The sequence below is a fragment of the Leuresthes tenuis genome, unplaced genomic scaffold (genome assembly GCF_036924035.1).
Source record: "Leuresthes tenuis unplaced genomic scaffold, fLeuTen1.0.hap1 SCAF_3, whole genome shotgun sequence".
In the NCBI taxonomy this organism is placed as follows: Eukaryota; Metazoa; Chordata; class Actinopteri; order Atheriniformes; family Atherinopsidae; genus Leuresthes; species Leuresthes tenuis.
The window spans coordinates 14036310-14056144 of NW_027325357.1; the positions used below are offsets into that span (position 1 = coordinate 14036310).

A 19835-nucleotide genomic window follows, 5' to 3' on the forward strand; every position below is an offset into this window, starting at 1 on the left:
AGGTCAAAACCACCATGCAGTCGTTGCACCTTTGGTTTTCTGCAACAGATGTAGCTCGTCTTTATTTTAGAGTTTGGTTTACCGACATGTAAAGCCAGAGTTATTGTTCTCTTTAAGCGCCGGATGAATGTGTGAGCCTCATATCTTGCTGATTTATCTTGGATTCAGGTGGTTTATTGGTGTTTTATTTAAAGGAGTAGAAATTCAGTTAAATCATCTTTTGTTATTTATTACATTCATTTGAATTACAAAATCGAATAGTCTCTGTACAATATACCAAACTGCAAACCGAAAAGTTCAGGAGGGCAAACTTTCAGAGCTGCTGAGAGCAGACTGAGGAGTTGAGTAGTCTGAGACGCTCTGCGTGGAGGTCAGGTTCAGGTAGCCAAGCTCTGCTGGTCGCCACAAGGCTCCAGATGTGCGACAGTGAGCGTGAGTAGTAACATCTGTCTGCTTGGTGTGACTGTTACGTGTATTGTCCTGTAAACCCTGAGTGTCAGCCAGCTCCGATGACGTCACCCTAGAGAAACAAAGTACACAGACGTTTGATGGTGTTCTTTTTCACTACGCAAACACATTTTGATCAGGTGAATCTGGATCAGGCTTACCTGGAGGTGTGCACAGGGAGAGATGTAAAAATCTGCAGGTGATTTGACATTTTCTGTAGTTCCTAATTAAACAAAACCAAAATCTGGTCAATAAACGATCAACTTTTTCTGTTAGGCTGTTGAACAAATGTGACAGCTTAGCTCTAAAACTGCGATGTGGATGGGAGGGTGTTGGAAGTCTTGGTATATGGTTCAATATCTCAGCAAATAAAGGATGCATTATTGTTAAATATCGGAGAAATATTAACAGCTACAAAACATCCAGATTTGTTTAACTCTTTAATTGACTGTATTTTCTATCTGCCAGTTTCAAACAATAGTCCCTTTTCCTGTGGTAATACACTGGGAATCCCGGTGATCCCTCCTACAGTTTGTTTTCTGTTGTATTTACAGCAATACAGCCTCATAAGTGCTACCACTGGCTACATATTCATGGCATTGTGGCAAAACTGAAGCATGACAAAAATAATGAGAGCAGAGGGAGCAGTGGCCCGTCAGAGCTATCTATCAATGTATCCAAAGATGAAGCAGATTTAACTGTGACCGTTACCTCAGCAAAGTGTTGCGACTGCATGTTTTGCAAGCTGCGCTCCAGGATAGATATTTGTTTGGACATGTGCAAAACCTTGTTGCCCAATTTCCTGTTTTCCATCTCTAAAAACTTCACCCTTGATATGAAAACAGGAACACATAGGTATGAGGTGTAGCAAGAAAAAGGAAGGCACTGAAACTGCGGGCAAACCATCTCGTGTTTGTTACTCCCAACCTTGTCGCTGCTTTCCTGACATAATGTCAAATCGCATGACAAGATGGCTTAAAAATGCCAAAAAACCCCCACGTTAATCAATATTTCTCTTGCAGTTTTAATAATAAATCAAAGTTATAATTTTTTGTTTCTTCCGCCCCTCATACACCGATCAGCCATAACATTAGAACCACTGACTGATAAAGGGAGCGACACTTCTCATCTTGATCCAACGTTCAGCCGGGAAAACCTTCATGCTGGGACTCGCATGGATTTCCTTTTGACACCTACCTGAACATTTCTGCAGACCAATCACCCCTCCCTGCACACACACACACACACACCCCACCCACAGTCGTAACCCTGACCCAGTATGGCAACAATGAAGAACCACCCCACAACCCACATGGCCCAAAGGATCCTTTGCTAAGGTCCTGGTACAAGACACTCCAGGACTCCTTCAGATGTTCCTTGAAGGCTCTTTGGCTGGTCAGAACTATTTTGGCAGGATGAGGAGAGCACAGTCTACATTAGGCAGGTGGTCATAATGTTATGGCTGGTTGGTGTATCTCACCAATACAAGTTTAGGATACAAAGTAGTACAAAGTTTTAGCCACTACCAGTCACTTCTTTTGAACATAACATGTTTTGTGTTTTGTGATACAGTAAAGCTAGGTGACTGCTGTACCTGCATTTAGACGAGGAAGCTGTTAGAATGCTGTCATTCTTGTTATTCTCTTCCTCATTGAGCCGTTGCAACAGTTGCCTCCTCTCAGACAGCAGTTTCTCATTTTCCTCAGTTATGCGTACGACCAGCTCTCTCTCCTGAAAATAGTTAGAATTTAATTCATTTACAATCCACAGATTTGCGTATGCTTCTAACCTTATTTAGGTTTAACAAGGCACTTTACAACGTGTTTCTCATTTACCCAAAAGCTCATCCATGCTTCTCATTTTATACTGCATAGTACTCTAAATATGCAGTGCTTTTTCTTTGCAATCACACATGGGTTAGCATATCAGGGCCAATGTGGAGCTCAGTGTCTTTCCGGAGGACACCTCAGTATGTTGGGGAGCTGGGGCCTGAACCACAGATCTGCCAGCTGGAAATGAATGTAACCCATGAAGGTCACACCTGTTCTTTTAGTCACCAGTTAGCCTACATTGGACATTTTGGACTATGAGAAGTAAGGGGGAGTACCTACACAGCTGCCCACACATATGTATCACAAGTTTAGCCTATCAATATGACTGTACCTTACAGTTATTAAAGCTACAGCCATGTAGCCCTTAGTTGTCACTGATGATTTTGTTCCTTTAAAATCAAACAACGGTTCACAGTATTTACCTACATGACTGTTTCTCTACCTTACAGATTGCTGTACCTTTGAACCCAGAAACCATAAACTTCTTTATATGTAAGAGATTGCTTCCTGTTGTCTTGCACATGGGTAAAAAAAAAAAAAAAAAAACCACAGACAGTTAAACTGTAGTTACAAGAGAGGCAGAGTGAGGTCGAGATAAAAAGTCCACCATGTGCATTCAAAGAAACCAAAGCAGCCTTTTGTTTACTAGAGGACACATAAGAGATAAATAAGAAAGAAACTACAGGCTGGAATACTGAAAATCACCTTTCCCACCTCAAACATCCAATCATTCCTTAAATGTAAAGAAGGCCAAACCAGCACTCACCTTTGCTAATGAGTGGGAACACAAGGACAATTCTCTCTCGAGACTTTTTATCCTTTCATCACGCCATGTGGTTTCATCATCAAATTTCTGTTTGGCTCGAGACAGTTTCTCCTTATGTTTTTCCTTCATGTTGTGGTATTTACTGTAAGCAGATGGATGCACCCTTGATTAATCATAAGCCATTGATGTAGAAACCTGATTTCAGTGTCGCAGTCTAGGGTATTTCACAATGAGGAAACGCTTCTCTTTCTTCATGTGCTGAGCAAGTTTTCAGTGGAAAATTCTTTGTTCGTCAAACTTTAAAATATAACAGTTTACAAGTTCAAATGCTGAGTTGAGTGGGTGTAAGACATTGCGTCTGTTACCCTCGCTCTTTGTCAAGGCATTTGAGGGTTTCACAGATCTCCTTCTTAACGGTTTCCCAATTATTCTGAGTGAGCAGCTTAGTCTTCAACGCCTGATGACAGTCGGGACACTCCTAAAGGCAAACATGAAATCATCAGCAAAGAGTGAAAAAAGTTGTTTCAAGAGTTTTGCACAATGTTGAACATACTCTCTCTGGCACATATTTTGTCTTTGGACTGAACACATTATCAGCTACAGTTTCTGCGATAGACAGCTGTGTCTGAACCTGTGTAACAAATGAATCTTCCAGATCTGTGTGGGCGTTTCCAGCAGACTGTGATTCAGCCTTTATCACGTACACACCCTTGGACAAACCCATACACAATCCCAACCTATCTCAGATTAGTTCTCGAAAGGTAGTTCTTTACTACTTACACCTTAGATTTGAGGACAGGCATAAGATTCTAACATAAAGTTCAGGGACATACACAGTTTGACTTACTTTGGTTGAGTCGAAAGCATGATCTGCCCGAACATGCACGGTGCCAAGCTGCTGCTGCTGCTGCTGCTGCAACAGGCTCAGCTCCAGCTGCTCCACCTCCTTCTGCAGGAATTTAACCTTGGCAACAGTTACACAGATCAATGAAGTTTCCAAATGTCTGTCATAGAAAACTCCCAGTGAATTGTCACGTTTTGACGGGAGGATTTCACATTTGGTCACTAAAATTGTCCCTAGGAGTGAGTGTGAGTGTGTACCGCGCCTCTCGTCTGATGACCGCTGGGATGGGCTCCAACCCCCCCGTGACCTGACCAGGTCTGACCAGGGGTTAAGTGGGGTTAAGCGGGGGTTTCACTGAGATTGCACGTTATGATAGTGTTTTTTCTTCTTCTGATTCTGTCAATTTTTACAATATACTCTCATCTACAGTGAATGTGGGAGCTTTAAATAACTGTGGCTGTGTGTCATGTACTGTGGATGACCTCTTTAGGGAGACTATTTAAAGATGGTTCTCATTTAGCATCAAAAGATTGTGTGATGAGCCGCCAAAGGGCTGTGTAATAAAACCGCAAACATACCATGATGCATCTGTACTTCTGTGTCTGTCTCCTGATTATCTCCACACAGATCCTACAGGCTGGATGCTTATCGTTGCAGATAAAACAGGAGTTGTCTGTCCTCCACTGTAGCTCGGATGTGATGTGAAAGCTGATGCGTGCTTTGGCCGTTGGTTTACATTCAGACTATTTCTCTTTCACTGCAACAGGGTCCTTTCTTGTTATTTAAATTTGGCTGCGTCTGTTCTGTTCGTGATTGCAAAACTAAGATCACCAAATGAAACAGATTACACTTTTCTGTGCTTCACTGATGAATTTCGATGTTTTATACTCAATAAAACTGTGCTTCTTCCTTACTGTTGCTTTCATTGTCAATCCTATTAAGTTGTGCCACAAACAATGTCTTGATGTGCAAATGGGAACTTAGGAGAGTGTCAAAGTGTCCGGTTCATGCAGGAGCCAAACACACCCACAACTTTAAATATTTAACAAAAAGATAGCTTGGATCTACACACAGCTTTATACAACATGCCCCAAGTTAAAGTTCCTACAAGCTAATAAAATTCTCCTTCAGTGATACAATAATTCTCTAAATCCTACAGTACAGAGCATTTAAACCAGGGATTTTTTTTTACTTTCAATGGCCGACTGACATCAGAGATAATCAAATAAATGTCAAGCTAAAGAACATCAAGCGATCATGTTTCTTTGTTTTACTAAATCAACACTGTACCAAGTAAACTTTTTACGATAACCGGCAAAACTTTGCCCTCCTCCATCTGTGTGCCTGTTTTGTCTTTACTTACGGTTTCCTGCGTCTCCATAAGGTGCTGCATCTGGGCCGTTAATTTCTCCTGCAAATTTATGCTGATTTCGTTGCTCTGTGCCAGCTCTGCTGATTGAGTCTGGAGGAGCAAAAAAGAAAAAAAAAATCGGCTGATGTGTGCCCCCTGATGCCCCCTACGGTGCGTCATTTCAAAGGTCTACAAACCAAGAACAAGAGTTTCTGTGATGGATTACCCTCTGAGTTAAAAGACTGTAAGATGGACAGATTTATTTCAATACTGGACACGAAGTCCCGTTATCTACACTGTGTGAATTACTTTGACAAACTCATTAGCCTGGTTAGCTTGAAGCTGTGCAGTGAGGAGTCGCTGCTGCTGCTCCTGCAGGGCTGACTCCAACTGCTCGGTCTTCTTCTGCAGGGATTCAACCTGAGAAAATCATAAAACACATATAATCAGATGTAGCATATATACTGCATCTGTGTCTCTAACCAAGATACTAAATAATGAGACCTCAAATGTTGAGTCATCCAATATCCTAATCCAATTGTTCACCCTGTGTGTGCACAGCTGGTGGACTAACAAGGTAGGCTAACATCACCAAAACAACCAACCAGCTTTTTCTTTTTGTGCAGAAGCAAACAGCAAACAATTTATTCACTGGATCAAGATGTTTGTGGGTCTTATCAGGGTCAATACGAAAAAAAACATCCACTAAGTAGAGCTGAACTCAGAGAGAAAGGCCATTTAACCCAGCAGAATCACTGCATCACCACCTGCCTGCCGTGTCATTGTTCCCTCTGAATTTGTTTATGTTTAAGATTCGTTGGTAATATTTGTCCAGCTGCATAATTTTAAATGTGAGATTAGCTACAGCACACGTCTGTTGTCTTTTGCCTTTTGGGTGAGTCTGTTTTTTCACTGCATCCCTGCATGATCAGATTTGTGTGACAAGCGCACTTTAAAGTCATGGCATTCTGATGGCGATCTGGATTTTATTTATTCATTTTTTTTGTCTGACGCTGTGAGATATAAGCATCTATTGTCATTTATAGGGCTGGAACTTTTCTCTTTTGGTCAACTGTCACGGTCACCTTTGCTGGGCTCGTCCAACAAATTTGAAGCTTTTCATGAGAGGGGCGTTTGTTTGTTTGATGGTTCAGTCCCCGAAATAAATAACTCCATCTTTAATAGAAAAAAAAATGCTGCTTTGTTGCTCATTAAAGCATCAAAATGCTTCTTTACAACATTAACTGTACTTTAACATTATATATAAATATGGAAAGTTTCAATTACGACCTGATTTTGTCAGCTCTGGAAACAAGAGCTACATCACTGTATGTAGAAATAGGGAAACTTACTTCAGCCACCTTTGTGGCGTGGTCCACCTCTACTTGCACAGACTCCACCCTCTCAACCTCCACCTGCAGGGACACTACCTGGAAAAACAACCCATGTTAACAGGTGTACAGCTACAACCGATTGTTACTTTATCTGCTGATGATCTACTTGTGAAAATGACATGCCCAACGACATGTTTCTTACAGCCTTACAGAATTCTATCATCTACAGATGCTGTGGGTCGCTCCTCTTTGCTGCCCCACATTTCTACAGACGGGCTTTTGCAACACACTTTGAACAGGTGGGTAAGGCAGGAGCAACTCAGCTGGTGCCACTAAACCTACACACTAGAGCTTCAACAGACGGAGTGGAAGCAACATCTGTCGCTGAGGTGACCACAGTAATTGATTTGGCTCCGCTGCCTCTTTTTCTTCCACAGTTTTTTTCCACACTCATATGCCATGTCTAAAAACCAAAAGACCCAACTCGAACATTTGTATAGGGACAAGGCAGTCAGAGTTTGTCATGACTAGTTAACATCCAGCCCCCCCCCATCCTCAATTGTTTCACTTTTTCTTTTAAAACCACATGTAAAAACACTGCGTTTATTTGTGTTCTCTGCAAATGCATGTTTCTGAGTCTGGATTCTAGTCGTCTCCATGGACCGCAGGAACCCATTATGGTCTCTTCTCTTTATCTTTCAGAAGTCTTTAGAAGCTTTTTGAGCCAGCACCTAACGGTAAGTGATATTGAAGTTTAAGGCACTTTGACGTCAAATCCAACAGCGGAAGGACTTTGTCCATCTTTTTAACAGTCTATGCTCAAATACTAATACTTCCAAACTTACACTTGCTGTTTAGGTACTGTTTATATATCAAACAGCTGAGTGTGGAACGCTGTATTTTTCCCAGGCTAAATCAGCAATCAGTTATCAATTATCTACAAAGACGTCTTCATTCTAAAAAATTGCTGCAGCTGCTCATATTTCTTTCTAATGTGTGGGGAAATGGGCTTGTGGCCTAAGAGCATAAGAAAATTGTAATCTGCACGATTTTCATGCTCAGTGTGTGAGCAAGCTGCACAATCAAATGATCCAGCACCTTTTATTGAACCAGGGAATCTGCAACAGTATACTAACTTCTTAGCACAACCAAGCTAAATGCATCGTCTCTAACACAGTGTTGTTGTCATGTCTTCGACTTCTAGGTTTCAACATTGCAAATAATGCAACAACTTCTGGGCCTTCTTGCAAGTCCTCTATGTGCAAGTAGAGGAGTATATGCAGAGGTGGCTATACACCCCACACCACAGATCTTTCAGGAAGTCAATGCTAAGAAGTCTATGCGGTTATGAATAGTAACTGTAACAAATATCTAGAAAAACTCCACAAGCATAAAAAGTGTTTTAAAAAAGTAAAAGTTAATGCTTTACAATGGCAAGACAGTGAAGGTACTTAATAATGCATTTTTTGCAAAGGATGGAGAAACTGTCAGCGTGATTTGTATCAGCCACAGCCACTTTTAACACGAGCCTACAAAGTGATATATATCTAAATAGAAGTGTGTGAAAAAGGAAGTGATGATGATGTAAAAAATAAAGAGAGCTCATTGTCAATCTTTCTTTTTTCCTCAATAAGTTGGGTCTGCATCTATCGTACCGTCTGCTGCAGAGAGCTTTTCTCAGCATCCAGAGAGCGGACCCTGGTCCTCAGAGCTCTAATCTCGAGGTCCAGACGATCATTCAGCTCCTTGGCCTTCCGCAGCTCTGCCATTTCTTATAGAAGCAAGTACAATCATGGGAAATATAGGATTATAAAGAATATATGTTCATTCACGTCACTGTCGACAGGCATTCCTACCAGCAAAACACAGATTCATTTCAGGTAGTTTCACACTTTTTCAAAGAGAATTGATGTGAAACGACACACACACACAGATAATGTTCTCTGTAAATTTGAAGCTTCAGATGTGGAAGGAAATCAGGTAGACATCAAACTGTGCTTTTCAAAGATAACTTTGGTTTTGTGTCTCTCACATGGAGATTAATACTCAGCAGTGGAAGGGTAGAGGGTAAAGGAAGTAGGATTACTGCCATTTTGTGGTCTCTCCAGGAGTACAATAAAAGCAATGACCATTAACCAGGTCTGAGCTGTTTTAGACTGTCACACATCCCTACTCATAATATGATGCATGAAAAAAACCTCACCATATCGCTTGAGTTTTTCCACCTCCTGTCTGAGCTGCACCACTTCCTCCTGTGCTGACTGCAGCTCGGGCTCTGAAAGTGGCATATACCACAATGACCACAGTGATCAGGATTAATCGGTCTGTTGTTTTTATTCAAGCTTTGCATCAGGCAAAATTGCATGATGGAGAAACAACTTCAGCACATCAGTTGAAAGGATAGTGCTGACAGTCTATGGAGTTTTTTTTTTTATTCTAGTAGACATGGTTGTTTGGTCAAAATTTGCCTATAGAATGACAGTTTCTGATGAATATCCCTCACCGTACGCCCTTCGGGTCAAATGAGCAGATTCCAGCTCATCAGTCAAACGCCGGATCTCGTTGTGGGCCATGGCCAACCTTCGGGAGCCCTCTTCCAGATCCCTCTCCAAACGGGAACACTCCTTCTGCAAGCTGCTCCCGTGGCCAGTCAAAGGTCTGGCCTCGGCCTACAAGGAGATGAGCACAACACCTTACAAAATAAACATGAGGAAAGCGACTACTGAAATGCTCATAAATGAACGCAGAGGGAGTGTGAGCGACAATGTTCAGAAATACATGCAAGACTAGAGAGGACACCTGGAGAAGCGCACTGGAACAAGATGCATCAGTGGTGTAGTAGGTTGAAATTCTTCTGCCATGCAAAGTTCCCTACTTTGTGCAGGTAACTGAGATTAAAAAACACTGGAACAAAAAAAGAGGTTGCAGTTAATCTGGATGCTGCAGAAGACTGCTGAACAGATGACATGCAAAAAGTATGACATGCGAAAAACATTTATATTTACACTTCATACAGAGATTAGACTCAGCATCAGTTCCAACTGACCTGAGAGCAGTTTTGTTAGTATCTAAGGGATGTGCTACCATTGCATACATACAGGAATAAAAGCATGTCTGCTCTGTGAAGTCTTGTGGAATCCCAATAGTCTCTTCCATGCACTTTGCAAGTGGCGTGGCGCCCTCTTGTGGGTAGACTGTGGAATTACATTGAAGAGGGGAATCACAGAGCATAAGACCATTCTATACATGTTGTCCAAAACAAAGAAAAGACATTTTACAAAAAGGAAAAACTAAAAAGAATACAATGTGAAAATGGCAACAAAGCCCAGATTTTCCCAAACATAATTTGGGATTATGTTTCTCTCCAAGCTTAATTAAGCTTTATTTATGGAGGCCTTAAAGAACTGGACTCATGTCGGTCCAATAATCATCAATTAAAAATACCAAAATGGAAATACTGACTGAAGAAAGGAGAAAACCCCACTTAGGGTTGTCCGTCCTCTGACCTGGCACACACTGGTGTCCGATGCTTGTGCTTCCGTCCCCAAAAGGCTTTCTGGGTCTCCATCGCCCGTCGGCTTGTCAGGATGCTCAGTTGACTCAAGCAAGGAAGCCCTCTCTACCAGGAGGTAAGCCACCTGCTCGCTGGGGCTGCTGTGAATCAGCTCTGTGAGGCCCTGCTGGTATAGCATTTTAGCTACCTCACTTATCTGGGCATCTATCAGAATAAAGAAGGAAAAGGAAGAGTGTCTCAGTCCTAGTACTGAATGGTTGTCGTTGGATTATTCAAACCTGTAGATGAGACGCAGGTTAAAAACTTTCCAACCTTGAAGTGTTATGATGCGCCTCAGCTGCTCCCTGAGCTTGTCGTTCTCGTCTTGGATCTCCTGAGCCAACACATCTTTGTGCTCGGTAAAGATTCGGATCTGCTCCAAAGACTTGCGCACCTAACGGGCAGAAAGATTCTCATCAGAGATACCTTTTTCGTGTTTTTTTGCTCGCTGTGAAAGTTCCTGATATTTTTTGCCCATCGAATCGAGAGATAACCTCGCTGTACCTCTGCCATTTCTGCGAGGTGCTGCGAGCGGTGCCTCTCCAGATCCTTCGTCACACTGCTCAGGCGGCTTCTCGTGCGCTGTTGGGCACGCCATAGCAAACACAGCTGAGCCTCCGGGGAGGCGTCAGGAGCAAGTCCCTCTTCTCTTAACCATGTGGCGATCTGCTCCAGCACCTGAAAGTGACAATGTGATCACGTGATGTGTGGTCGTGGGAACTCTCTTTAAAATACCCTAAAGTTTGATTCAAATCAGCTGACATGCCGAGGTCCTAATCTCTATTTCTATACTCTAACTGGGATTTATTTATGTAAACAGATATGTGGACAGGAAGATGGGTATCAGCAGCATAGGTGAGCAATCTGTGACAACATCTTTTACTTTGATGGCTTTTTCTTAACTTTTTTTCATGACCGACTTCGATAATGAGTTTACTCTATCGTATTTTACTTGTTCCAATGCGGATGTCTCTAAGTGAGACAGCGCAAATGTTTCCTTCTGTCTTTCCTCGACCTCACGAGGCTTACCAACAAGTTCAAGGAGACAATGCTTCGGAAAGTGGCAACATTTGTGCGGCATCCTGTCAGTTTTTACTGGCACGTTTTATTTATGAACTCCTGTGCAGAGTTTGAAGTTCTGCAGTGTTCTTCACCATTAATTCATGCAATCAAACTAGCGGCAAATCACTGAAATGCTCAACTTTGTGACACCAATCACTAATTTTCTACCGTTTCCCTTTTGCTGCAGTGAGTTTTACTTTGGGCCTATCATTTCAGTATAACCTTTTAAAAATATAAAGTAAACAACTTGGTGATACCTGTTTGATGTTATCTAATGTGCATGTGTATTCACTGTCTGTTGTGCACTGTATCTATGACTCATGTGAGGGTTTTGCAGTTGTGTGAATGTCCTTCTCAGCTCTGGATGGAGATAACTGAATCTTTTTGCACATTTGAGGAGAGCAGCTGTTTCTTTCTGTGGAGACAGCTGGTCCTGTTGAATTGCTTCCTCTTGGTGGAGTAAAATCTGGAATAGCTGAACGACAAAAACAGAATAACTTCACACTGCATGCACGTTACAAAGCCATTGTGCTGGCTGAAACCCATGCAGTTTTATTCTAAAGTTCCCCACTGGGTTGACTTTCGCAGGCAAATGTGCATTCAGTGATTTACAAGACGTCTCCAACATCTTCAACTGAAGGTGCAACCACATGGAAACAACTAGTGGAACTGGAATAAACTGATGTATAGGGCAGTCTTATCACATCGGACGCATTTAAAGTCGCAGGTTTTGGCTTAAGATTTAGTTGGCTAGCCTTCGAGCTGCTGAGATAAACAACAATGTGTTCGGTACCTCTGCTTGATCCATCTGGGCTGTGCGGAGAAACAACTTTTCGGTCGCGATCATTCACACTGAAACCTACATTTTGTACGAAAGAGTCCAACATAAAACCCGATTAAAAAAACTTTTTAAAAAAACAGCTCACACTGCTTTCTAGCCCCGTTTCGGAACACGGTACCATAAACGCACGTATCGGCCGATTCTTTCTCCCCGTCGTCCAACCGTTTACAGGCGAACAGGAACATTCAATGTCCTCCCGATGAACTGTGGGAGAATATAAACAGGCACGGGAAAGTGTCGCGTGGCAACTAGCCAGAAAGCTTAAACCTTAATTGGGGTGATAATGGAGGGATGCATGAAAAAATGAAAAAAATAATGTAAAAAATTCCGCGATGGAGGTTGTGGGAGTTTATTTCTTATTGTGAAAACGATTGTGAACTATAATAGTGGTATGTCCGCCGGTCCCTAAAGGCGTCATACGAGACCGTTAACTGCGTGTATAACTTTAGTTGACTGATAAACAGAAGACAAATGTCAGTTCGTGAAAGTATGCATCATATTTCAACTATGTTAATGTATAACTCCAGTCTATTACAAGTAGTACTACTACATCGTGTTAAAAAGTATATCAAATCAAGGCACTGGAGAATTGTCACAACAATGTTTAAATTAGTGAACGAAAAAGCTTTTGATAAAGAAAAATATCTCATGTGACTATTACACTGTGATATTGCAGATTAGGGGTTTTGTCTGAAAGAAAATGTGAAAGGAGTTGTATGGAGCATAAATCTCTTTCCACACTTACGGTACTTTATTTGCACTGTTCTTGGACGTCTACAGGGTCAAATGCATCTGACTCTCACACTCACTCAGTAATTCAGCCATGATGCCAAAAAAGTCCATCTGAGTCTCGATAAATCCTCGATAAAGCCTAAAATAAATATATAACGTTTGAATTTAGTCAACATCAAAAATAGCGCTTCTTTGACTTTTCTTTTTTCTTTTTTAGTTCATAGTAAGGTAATATTACCTCCCTTCAAACTGTCTGGAGGCCTCATTGTTATATTAGGCCCACTAACAAAATTCTGATTCTGCTCTGTAATTTAGTAACATATTTCAAAGAGACTGTAACCACTGATTATATTCAGTCTGGATTAATCTGTTTATTGTCTGCTTGTTATTTCATTACTGACTGTCTTGATTAACGACATTTATGGAAAATTGTGAGGAATGCTGTTCCAGGTGCTCTACGTGACTATCATAAGAGTTTGCTATTTTCTATCAGATAACATAGCGACTGATTAACAAACTGTTTCCGCTATAATTGGTTGTAAACTGTTGGTTAGTTTTGTTATCCATGAGTAACAAAGAGACTTATTTCACAGTTATCAAACAAGTTTCATCACAAATCAGGATTTCACGAGCAGGACATATGAGCAGCTTAATAAGAACCATTACTGTTACAGATTTTAAATTCCCAAAGTTATGTAATTATTAGTGGCACCACTTCTGTCAGACCCATCAGTAAAACATTTGTTACCTGTTAGTGCAACAGTAATGAATGGCCTGTTCTTCTTTGTGACATCCAACTGTATGCTTCAACTTCCCAGAGATGGGACCACACAAAGCAAAATACAGTAGTAGCAATAGTGGTTATTGCACATTAATTATTGCACATTATTATTTTCATTTTGCAGTATTTGAGTGATTGAGTCCTGAAGTGTGTGTGTGGGCTACTGGGGCTCATTACTGGTTGTTAAACAGTCTGACAGCAGTAGAAAGGAAGGACCTATGATATCTCTCCTTCACACACTTGGGGTGAAGGAGTCTGTCGCTGAAGGAGCTGCTTAGTGCGCTGATGCTGTCCTGCATGGTGTAGGAGACACTGTCCATCATTGATGATCGTTTTGTTATCATCCTCCTGTCTCCCACCACCTGCATTGACTAACCCAAGACAGAGCTGGCCTTCTTGATCAGGTACTTATCAGGTTATAAATACATCCTCCATCAATGGTTTATAAATGAAATATTTCTTGTAGTTTGGAAACAGTATCTGCCGTTTACAACACACACATATGAATAATCTGTGAAGACATCTATCTGTACAAGGAGTCAATATAATGAACAAACAGCATTGAAATTTAAATGATGACAACTGGGAGATATCTTTATTTCTGTGAACAGAAGGAGCTGAGAATCACACCACCCACAGCCCATTTTGGATTGCAGGACAACCTGAACCAAAGCTAGAAGTCCCCCCCCTCCACCCATCAGCTTTTAATGCTTCCACTGTTCAGGGTTGGTGATATACGCTGTGTCTGTTTTATTTTTTCCCTTTCTCTTTGTATATTACGTATGTATATTACATACAGTCAGACATTATGACAGTTATCTCCTCTTGGCTACACATTCAAGTGAATTTCTACCATGTAAGTATGATGCAGTTAAGTTGGATGTATGCACAAATAAATATGTTCTCTGGGGATTCAATTTAGAGTGAAACACTATGTGTTGTGTTCTTGGTGGTCTGACGTTTCCTGCATCTAAAAGCAGACACTAATCGGTCCTTTCCTGTCTTACAACTGGCCCACATAGGAAGTGTTTCGCAGCTTTCCGCACAGCTGGATGAACAACATGAGAACATGTACAGCACTGGCACAAAAATGTGGAGTTAATGACACAAACTACAATCACCGCCAGACCAAACATCCAGCAGACTTTTGATGAATATGTTTCAGCCTCTATATTCAATATGTTTAGTATGTTCGGTTCTTTTTGTTTCCAGCTCCTGATGGATTGACAGATAACCGATATTTATCACGCCGTTTCTCTAACTTCAAAACACACTGGATGTCCGCAGTCCAGCTTTGGAGAACGAGTTCTATGTTTACGCAGGTCCAGAGGAATGCCATTTCTGGTGCTGAGTTGGTACAGACCACAGCTATGAGGGGGAGGGCTGGGAAAGTTTTGAGGAAATGGGTGTTGAGGACTCCTCCTATATCTTACTCCACATTACCAGTCTGCAACCTTCTGTTGAAGCTTTAGAGCTGTATGGAAAAAGAAAGCAGAGGACGAAGTGGAGAGCAACAAAGGGAAAACTTTGCCATTAAAGGGTTTAGACTAGAAAAATAACAGGTAAGATTTTCTTTACTTTTATTATGTTGATTTCTGTAAAAATCAAGTGACTGAAATTGTTTACTTTTACACAACGAAGCTAATGGCAAAAGAGAAGAACGTGTGATTGGATGCTGCCAAAGGCATTCAATTGTGTGTTTTAACATTTAGAATGATACTTACACTTTTGTTCCTCGATTGTTATATGCTTAGGCTCTCTGTGACCATTACGATGGATCTGTCTGTGTCAGGGACCTCAAACTCTTACGTAAGCAAGATTTAGGGGTGTGTAGTCAAACTCGTGTTTCTTTGCTGGAGAAGACAAACAGTGCAAGCGTGGATAAGGGAAGGGCATCTAACATCTATGTCTCAGATTTTTAAGAGGATTCAACTCTTTTCACTCCATTCACACACATCGTTATGTCTCTGGTAAACAACCATTCCCCGCATCATGTGATTAACAATCAAATAGTGACATCATCTGAAGTGCAGGACAGACCTAAGACAGTCAAGGGATAAAATAAACAGCATATGAAAAAAAGAAATCAACACAATCAACATAAGAGGAGGTGATGCGCCTCAGCTGAGGTCAAAGGTTTTCAGTTTTGATTCAGCTTAACCTGTTCAGTCCCAGGAGTCATTCTGGGGTTCCTGCTCAATAATGATGCTCAGAGTTTCGGGTTTTAGTCCAGATTCTAGCCGCAGCATTTTAAACAAGCTGTCAACCAGAGGACAGCGTATTACAATAACTAAGTTAGGACATCCGTTTTTCAGCATCACACTGATAGAAAAGGTTGGATTTTATATAATTTGTTTTTGTGTTTTAGATAGGCCCGATGACTTCATGTAGAGAATTGAATAACAACTATCCAATGCAATATACCACTGTATTTATGGCCAGCTGCACAATGTGGGGCTTTAGCAATGTAATTTGTCTTGATGTGACTCTGGATTTTTTTTTTTTTAAAATCATCCCAATTATTTGATAATTGAGCTTTCAGAAATAATTTAGTCATCAATACATCCAAATAGATCTGGTCTCACAAGTGATTTTATTTTATCAACATTTATCAACTGAATTTATATTCTTGATAGGCAAACTTCAGAATTTAGGAGTTTGGAACAAACTGTACATTTTGTTGTACAGATATGAATAACTGCAGAGTGGCAATGGGAATGAATACCAACTAAAATCATACACATAAGAACTGACCCGTGTACATCAAACATTACCTCAGAGTCAGTCTTGTGTTTTACAGGCGTGAGTGCATGATATTAACTGGTAGCTTTTTATTTACAAAGTCCTCACTGGAAAACTACTGTGTTGACTGCAGTTGCTTCAATGTGCTGCTTTACTTTCTCAGATCCGTTCCATTGAGTGGTTTTTACATCATCCTCCTGAGCCTGCAAAGACTGTTTTTACTTTTAACGACGGAATATTATCTAATATATTTCATGTTGTAATTACTTACTGTGTTAACTAGCTCTCGTATTTGCAAGGTTTAGGACTTTTGATTTTACCGTATTGTCCTTTACATGTATTTTCCAAATCACCATCCCTAAACCGAAATTTTAGGGTGTCAATGTTTAACATTTGCCATCTATTGTTTCTTTTTTTAAGCTAACGATCTTTTGTGTGTGTGTGTGTGTAACTGGCTGAGTGTCACTGATAACAAAGGCTGCCGCTCAATGATGAACGAATGTCTTTCCTGTATATTTCCTTTATTAGAATATTAGAAAAAATTAAACATGTCCTGTTAATGAAACCCCTCTTACTCAGTTATAAGATCAGTCAACTTCAAATACATATTTGGAGATATTTTTCTAGTCTTTTGCACTGTCGGCAGGCTATATGTACATATATATAAAAAAGTCTGTATCTGTTCATTTTAAGCAAGATGGGGAACTAAAACTAAAAACTCTTTCTCAACAATGTGACTTCCTCTGTGCCACAAAACAGTCATATAAATGATTTCATTTCTGAGCAGGCTGATACAATCCCTAGTATCTATGAAAGGTTTTGCAATTTCTCTTAAACTCAAGAAAGTTTCCTCTGATGTTGATAATTAGAGAATGAGTTGAAAACTGAGGTGAAAGTACCTCCAACACCATCAAGTGCAATAATGGACTATCATCCTTTATTATAGGATTCATACAAAATGGACAGAAAAACTGTCAGAACACTGGTAGACAGGGCAGAGGTTTGTTTACAGAGGTCACATGGGGCTAATGTTTGATGTGCTCCTCAGAGACTCAACAGAGGATGCAGTGACCCCACCTCCTTTTCTTTCTGGCATGCTTGTGGCATAGAGAAATTGTCAGTGCAGATGCAGAGATGCGTGATGAAAGTCCTCAAAGAGTCCTCGGTCAAGTGTTTCAGGCCACTGAAATCTGACGGACATTTCAAATTTTCATATACGTGTGCAATAGTGCTAAAAAATGGTTCTATAACTTTGGTTGCAGCGCTGTTTAGTCTATATTCTAAGCGATTCCTTAATTCATTTGGAAAATATCTAAATCGTCAAAAATGATTATTTCTTTGATTTTGTCTTTCATGAAAACTTCATATTGTTGCCTGTACACAGGAATCCACAGTCTCTCTCTAAATAGCCATGGTGGTTCTGCTCATATCCATAACTGTGCTGCATTTGGTCAGCTTGGTCATGCTCCTCATCGCTACCCTGGAAAAGGTGAGATATAAGCGCGGCTCATACGTTAACTCAGGTTTTACACTAGATGTCACTCATACACTGCAGTCTTCTCTTGCAATGTCCTGTTATGATGAACTGTCTTTAAAGTAACCAGTGTTCACAGTTTACTTTCTTTCTTTCTATCTTCTTCTGCAGTCCTGGTGGATATGGGCAGATTCAGAGATCACTGACCTTTGGTATAACTGCTTCTATGATAATGCCACTCAAACCTGGTTGTGTGCTGCTACCACTGAAAGCGGTAAATCATAATCAAAATATCTGTCACATGTTTTTCCTTGTTTCAAGTGCTTGCATGTCATCTAACAGTCATAAGCTTTAAATTTTACTGCAGTGTCTTACATGCCTTCTGTCCTCCTAGACTGGCTCCAGTCTGTCCAGGCCCTCATGGTCCTCTCTGTGGTATTCTCCTCCATCTCCTTCTTGGTCTTCCTGTTTCAGCTGTTCACCTTGTCCAGAGGAAGCCTCTTCTACTTTACAGGCCTCTGCCAGGCCTTTGCAGGTTATTTGTAGGCTTTTTCCTTTATCACTGTGAAACGAACAACTTGACAACATTTTTACTCCTTTGAGGACTTTCAAAGATTTAAATTTTAGTGGCTGTAAGAACTCAACTGCTTTTAAATTTCTTTGTTGTTCACCTTATGCAGATATTAGCGAAGTTTCATCAGAAAATGTTTTCTCATTATCATCAGATCTAAAAAAACAGCAGTGAAATGGCCCATAAGTAAGTTTCTTCTAAGAAGCCACATGTTATCGAGCTCAAATTTGTCCAAAAACTATCACTGAACTCATGATGCTCACAAGAGCACCAAAGATGTGTTGAACCACTACCACAATTAGTCCTCATCAAATGTTGCCAAGGATTTTGTGGCCCAACATTAACAGATCTCAATCCACGGATCAGCATACAAATTAGTCGAAAGTAACAACACATCTGGCCATGACACTTTCATCCTTTGAGAACAGTGTTTTTTTCACTCAAACAGATAAGTGTGGACATTTTTGGAGTGAGGTCTGCAGTAAAAGCTTGTTAAAGCTTTATAAGGGAGGACATTGTTCATTCTCTGGTGATGCCCATGGCTCTAGACGAAAGGATTTGCTATTCTGCACTTTGTTTCCATATTTAAAACATAACTGTAACTTGAATTTTTTGCTGAATAATGTCTAACTGTTTTCAAACCTAAATATATACCAGTATTGTGATGGATCCTCTAACGTGTAGTTAAATATGAAACTCTTTTTTGTGATTCTTGCAGGTTTCACAGACTTTGCCGCCTGCCTCATCTTCACCTTCCACAGAAAGGAGATATTAAATGACTCCAGAGATCTGAGCAAAGGACGCTTTGGCTATTGTTTCATCCTGGCGTGGCTCTGTGTCCCCCTTCTTCTCATTAGTGGAGTCCTGTATGTCCACCTGCGCAAAAAGCAGTGAAACAAAAAAAGAGAGTGTGTGCTATTGAGAGTGTGAGTTAGAGTTAGAGTGAGAGTTATTTCTTCCTCTTACTCTGCTATGAGGAACATTAGATTACCTTGGTGGCATCTCAATCTGGGATTCTTATACAGAAAACAGATCAAGAAACAGATCAAGAAAACGAAAGGCTATAAACAGTCATACTGCGATGCACATGAAGGATTCTGACAAAGAAATATTAGAAAATAAATAAATAAACTTGTGTCAAATATTTATTTGTGATCATTGTGTTGAGCTTGGATGGTTTGCTTTGTATTTGAAAAAGAAAAACCCATATTGTTGCCACATATCAGCTCTACGAAAGAGCATTCCTGTGTTTAAAGTGCTAAATCTGTGTAAATCCTGTCTGATTTTATAGTAAGAGGTTTATTTGTAACACAGATCAGGTGCAATCCTCTGACACAGCACAGTGGCTGCAAAAGCTTCACCTCCTTCTTTGTCGTGTAATCTTGTCATTTTTGCAGCAGTTGGTGTTTGTTAAAGAATGTCCACGCTGTTTTCTGGAGAACTAGAGAGGAAAATATGTAAAAATCAACACATGGCAATCTGCCAGTGCAGCGAAACCTGTGCTG

The 19835-nt window shown here is 40.6% G+C and overlaps 2 protein-coding genes across 3 annotated transcripts; one reads left to right on the forward strand and one right to left on the reverse strand.

The window, feature by feature from the left end:
- Positions 1 to 234: 234 nt before the first annotated feature.
- On the reverse strand, positions 235 to 12267 carry LOC140303252 (coiled-coil domain-containing protein 30). Of its 2 annotated transcripts, XM_072381939.1 has the most exons (18): positions 11983 to 12259; positions 10632 to 10805; positions 10401 to 10521; positions 10081 to 10292; positions 9673 to 9768; positions 9078 to 9243; positions 8778 to 8849; positions 8230 to 8345; positions 6593 to 6670; positions 5550 to 5660; positions 5253 to 5351; positions 3893 to 4009; positions 3411 to 3523; positions 3046 to 3187; positions 2042 to 2178; positions 1159 to 1276; positions 609 to 670; positions 235 to 520 (listed from the first exon to the last, which is right to left on the reverse strand). In XM_072381939.1, exons 1-18 carry the CDS (start codon positions 12034 to 12036, stop codon positions 298 to 300), a joined length of 2211 nt encoding a protein of 736 aa, XP_072238040.1. In that variant the 5' UTR covers positions 12037 to 12259; the 3' UTR covers positions 235 to 297. The 2 variants fall into 2 exon arrangements, with proteins under 2 accessions (XP_072238040.1, XP_072238041.1); XM_072381940.1 differs by lacking the exons at positions 235 to 520; positions 2042 to 2178 and having other exon boundaries at positions 11983 to 12267.
- Positions 12268 to 14991: 2724 nt separating this feature from the next.
- On the forward strand, positions 14992 to 19287 carry emp3a (epithelial membrane protein 3a (MAM blood group)). Its single transcript, XM_072383124.1, has 5 exons — positions 14992 to 15105; positions 17670 to 17774; positions 17931 to 18033; positions 18154 to 18294; positions 19049 to 19287. The coding sequence occupies exons 2-5, from the start codon at positions 17697 to 17699 to the stop codon at positions 19222 to 19224; spliced, it is 498 nt and encodes a 165-aa protein (XP_072239225.1). The 5' UTR covers positions 14992 to 15105; positions 17670 to 17696; the 3' UTR covers positions 19225 to 19287.
- Positions 19288 to 19835: the final 548 nt, after the last annotated feature.

Coding starts and splice junctions, on each gene's coding strand:
- LOC140303252 (XM_072381939.1), bottom strand. CDS start 12,036: ATGATCGCGACCGAAAAGTTGTTTCTCCGCACAGCCCAGATGGATCAA. Junction 5,661..6,592: donor ACGCCACAAAGGTGGCTGAA/GTAAGTTTCCCT, acceptor TGATTTTCTCAG/GTTGAATCCCTGCAGAAGAA. Junction 4,010..5,252: donor TTATGGAGACGCAGGAAACC/GTAAGTAAAGAC, acceptor ACTGTTGCCAAG/GTTAAATTCCTGCAGAAGGA.
- emp3a (XM_072383124.1), top strand. CDS start 17,697: ATGGTGGTTCTGCTCATATCCATAACTGTGCTGCATTTGGTCAGCTTG. Junction 17,775..17,930: donor TCATCGCTACCCTGGAAAAG/GTGAGATATAAG, acceptor CTTCTTCTGCAG/TCCTGGTGGATATGGGCAGA. Junction 18,034..18,153: donor TGCTGCTACCACTGAAAGCG/GTAAATCATAAT, acceptor CTGTCCTCCTAG/ACTGGCTCCAGTCTGTCCAG.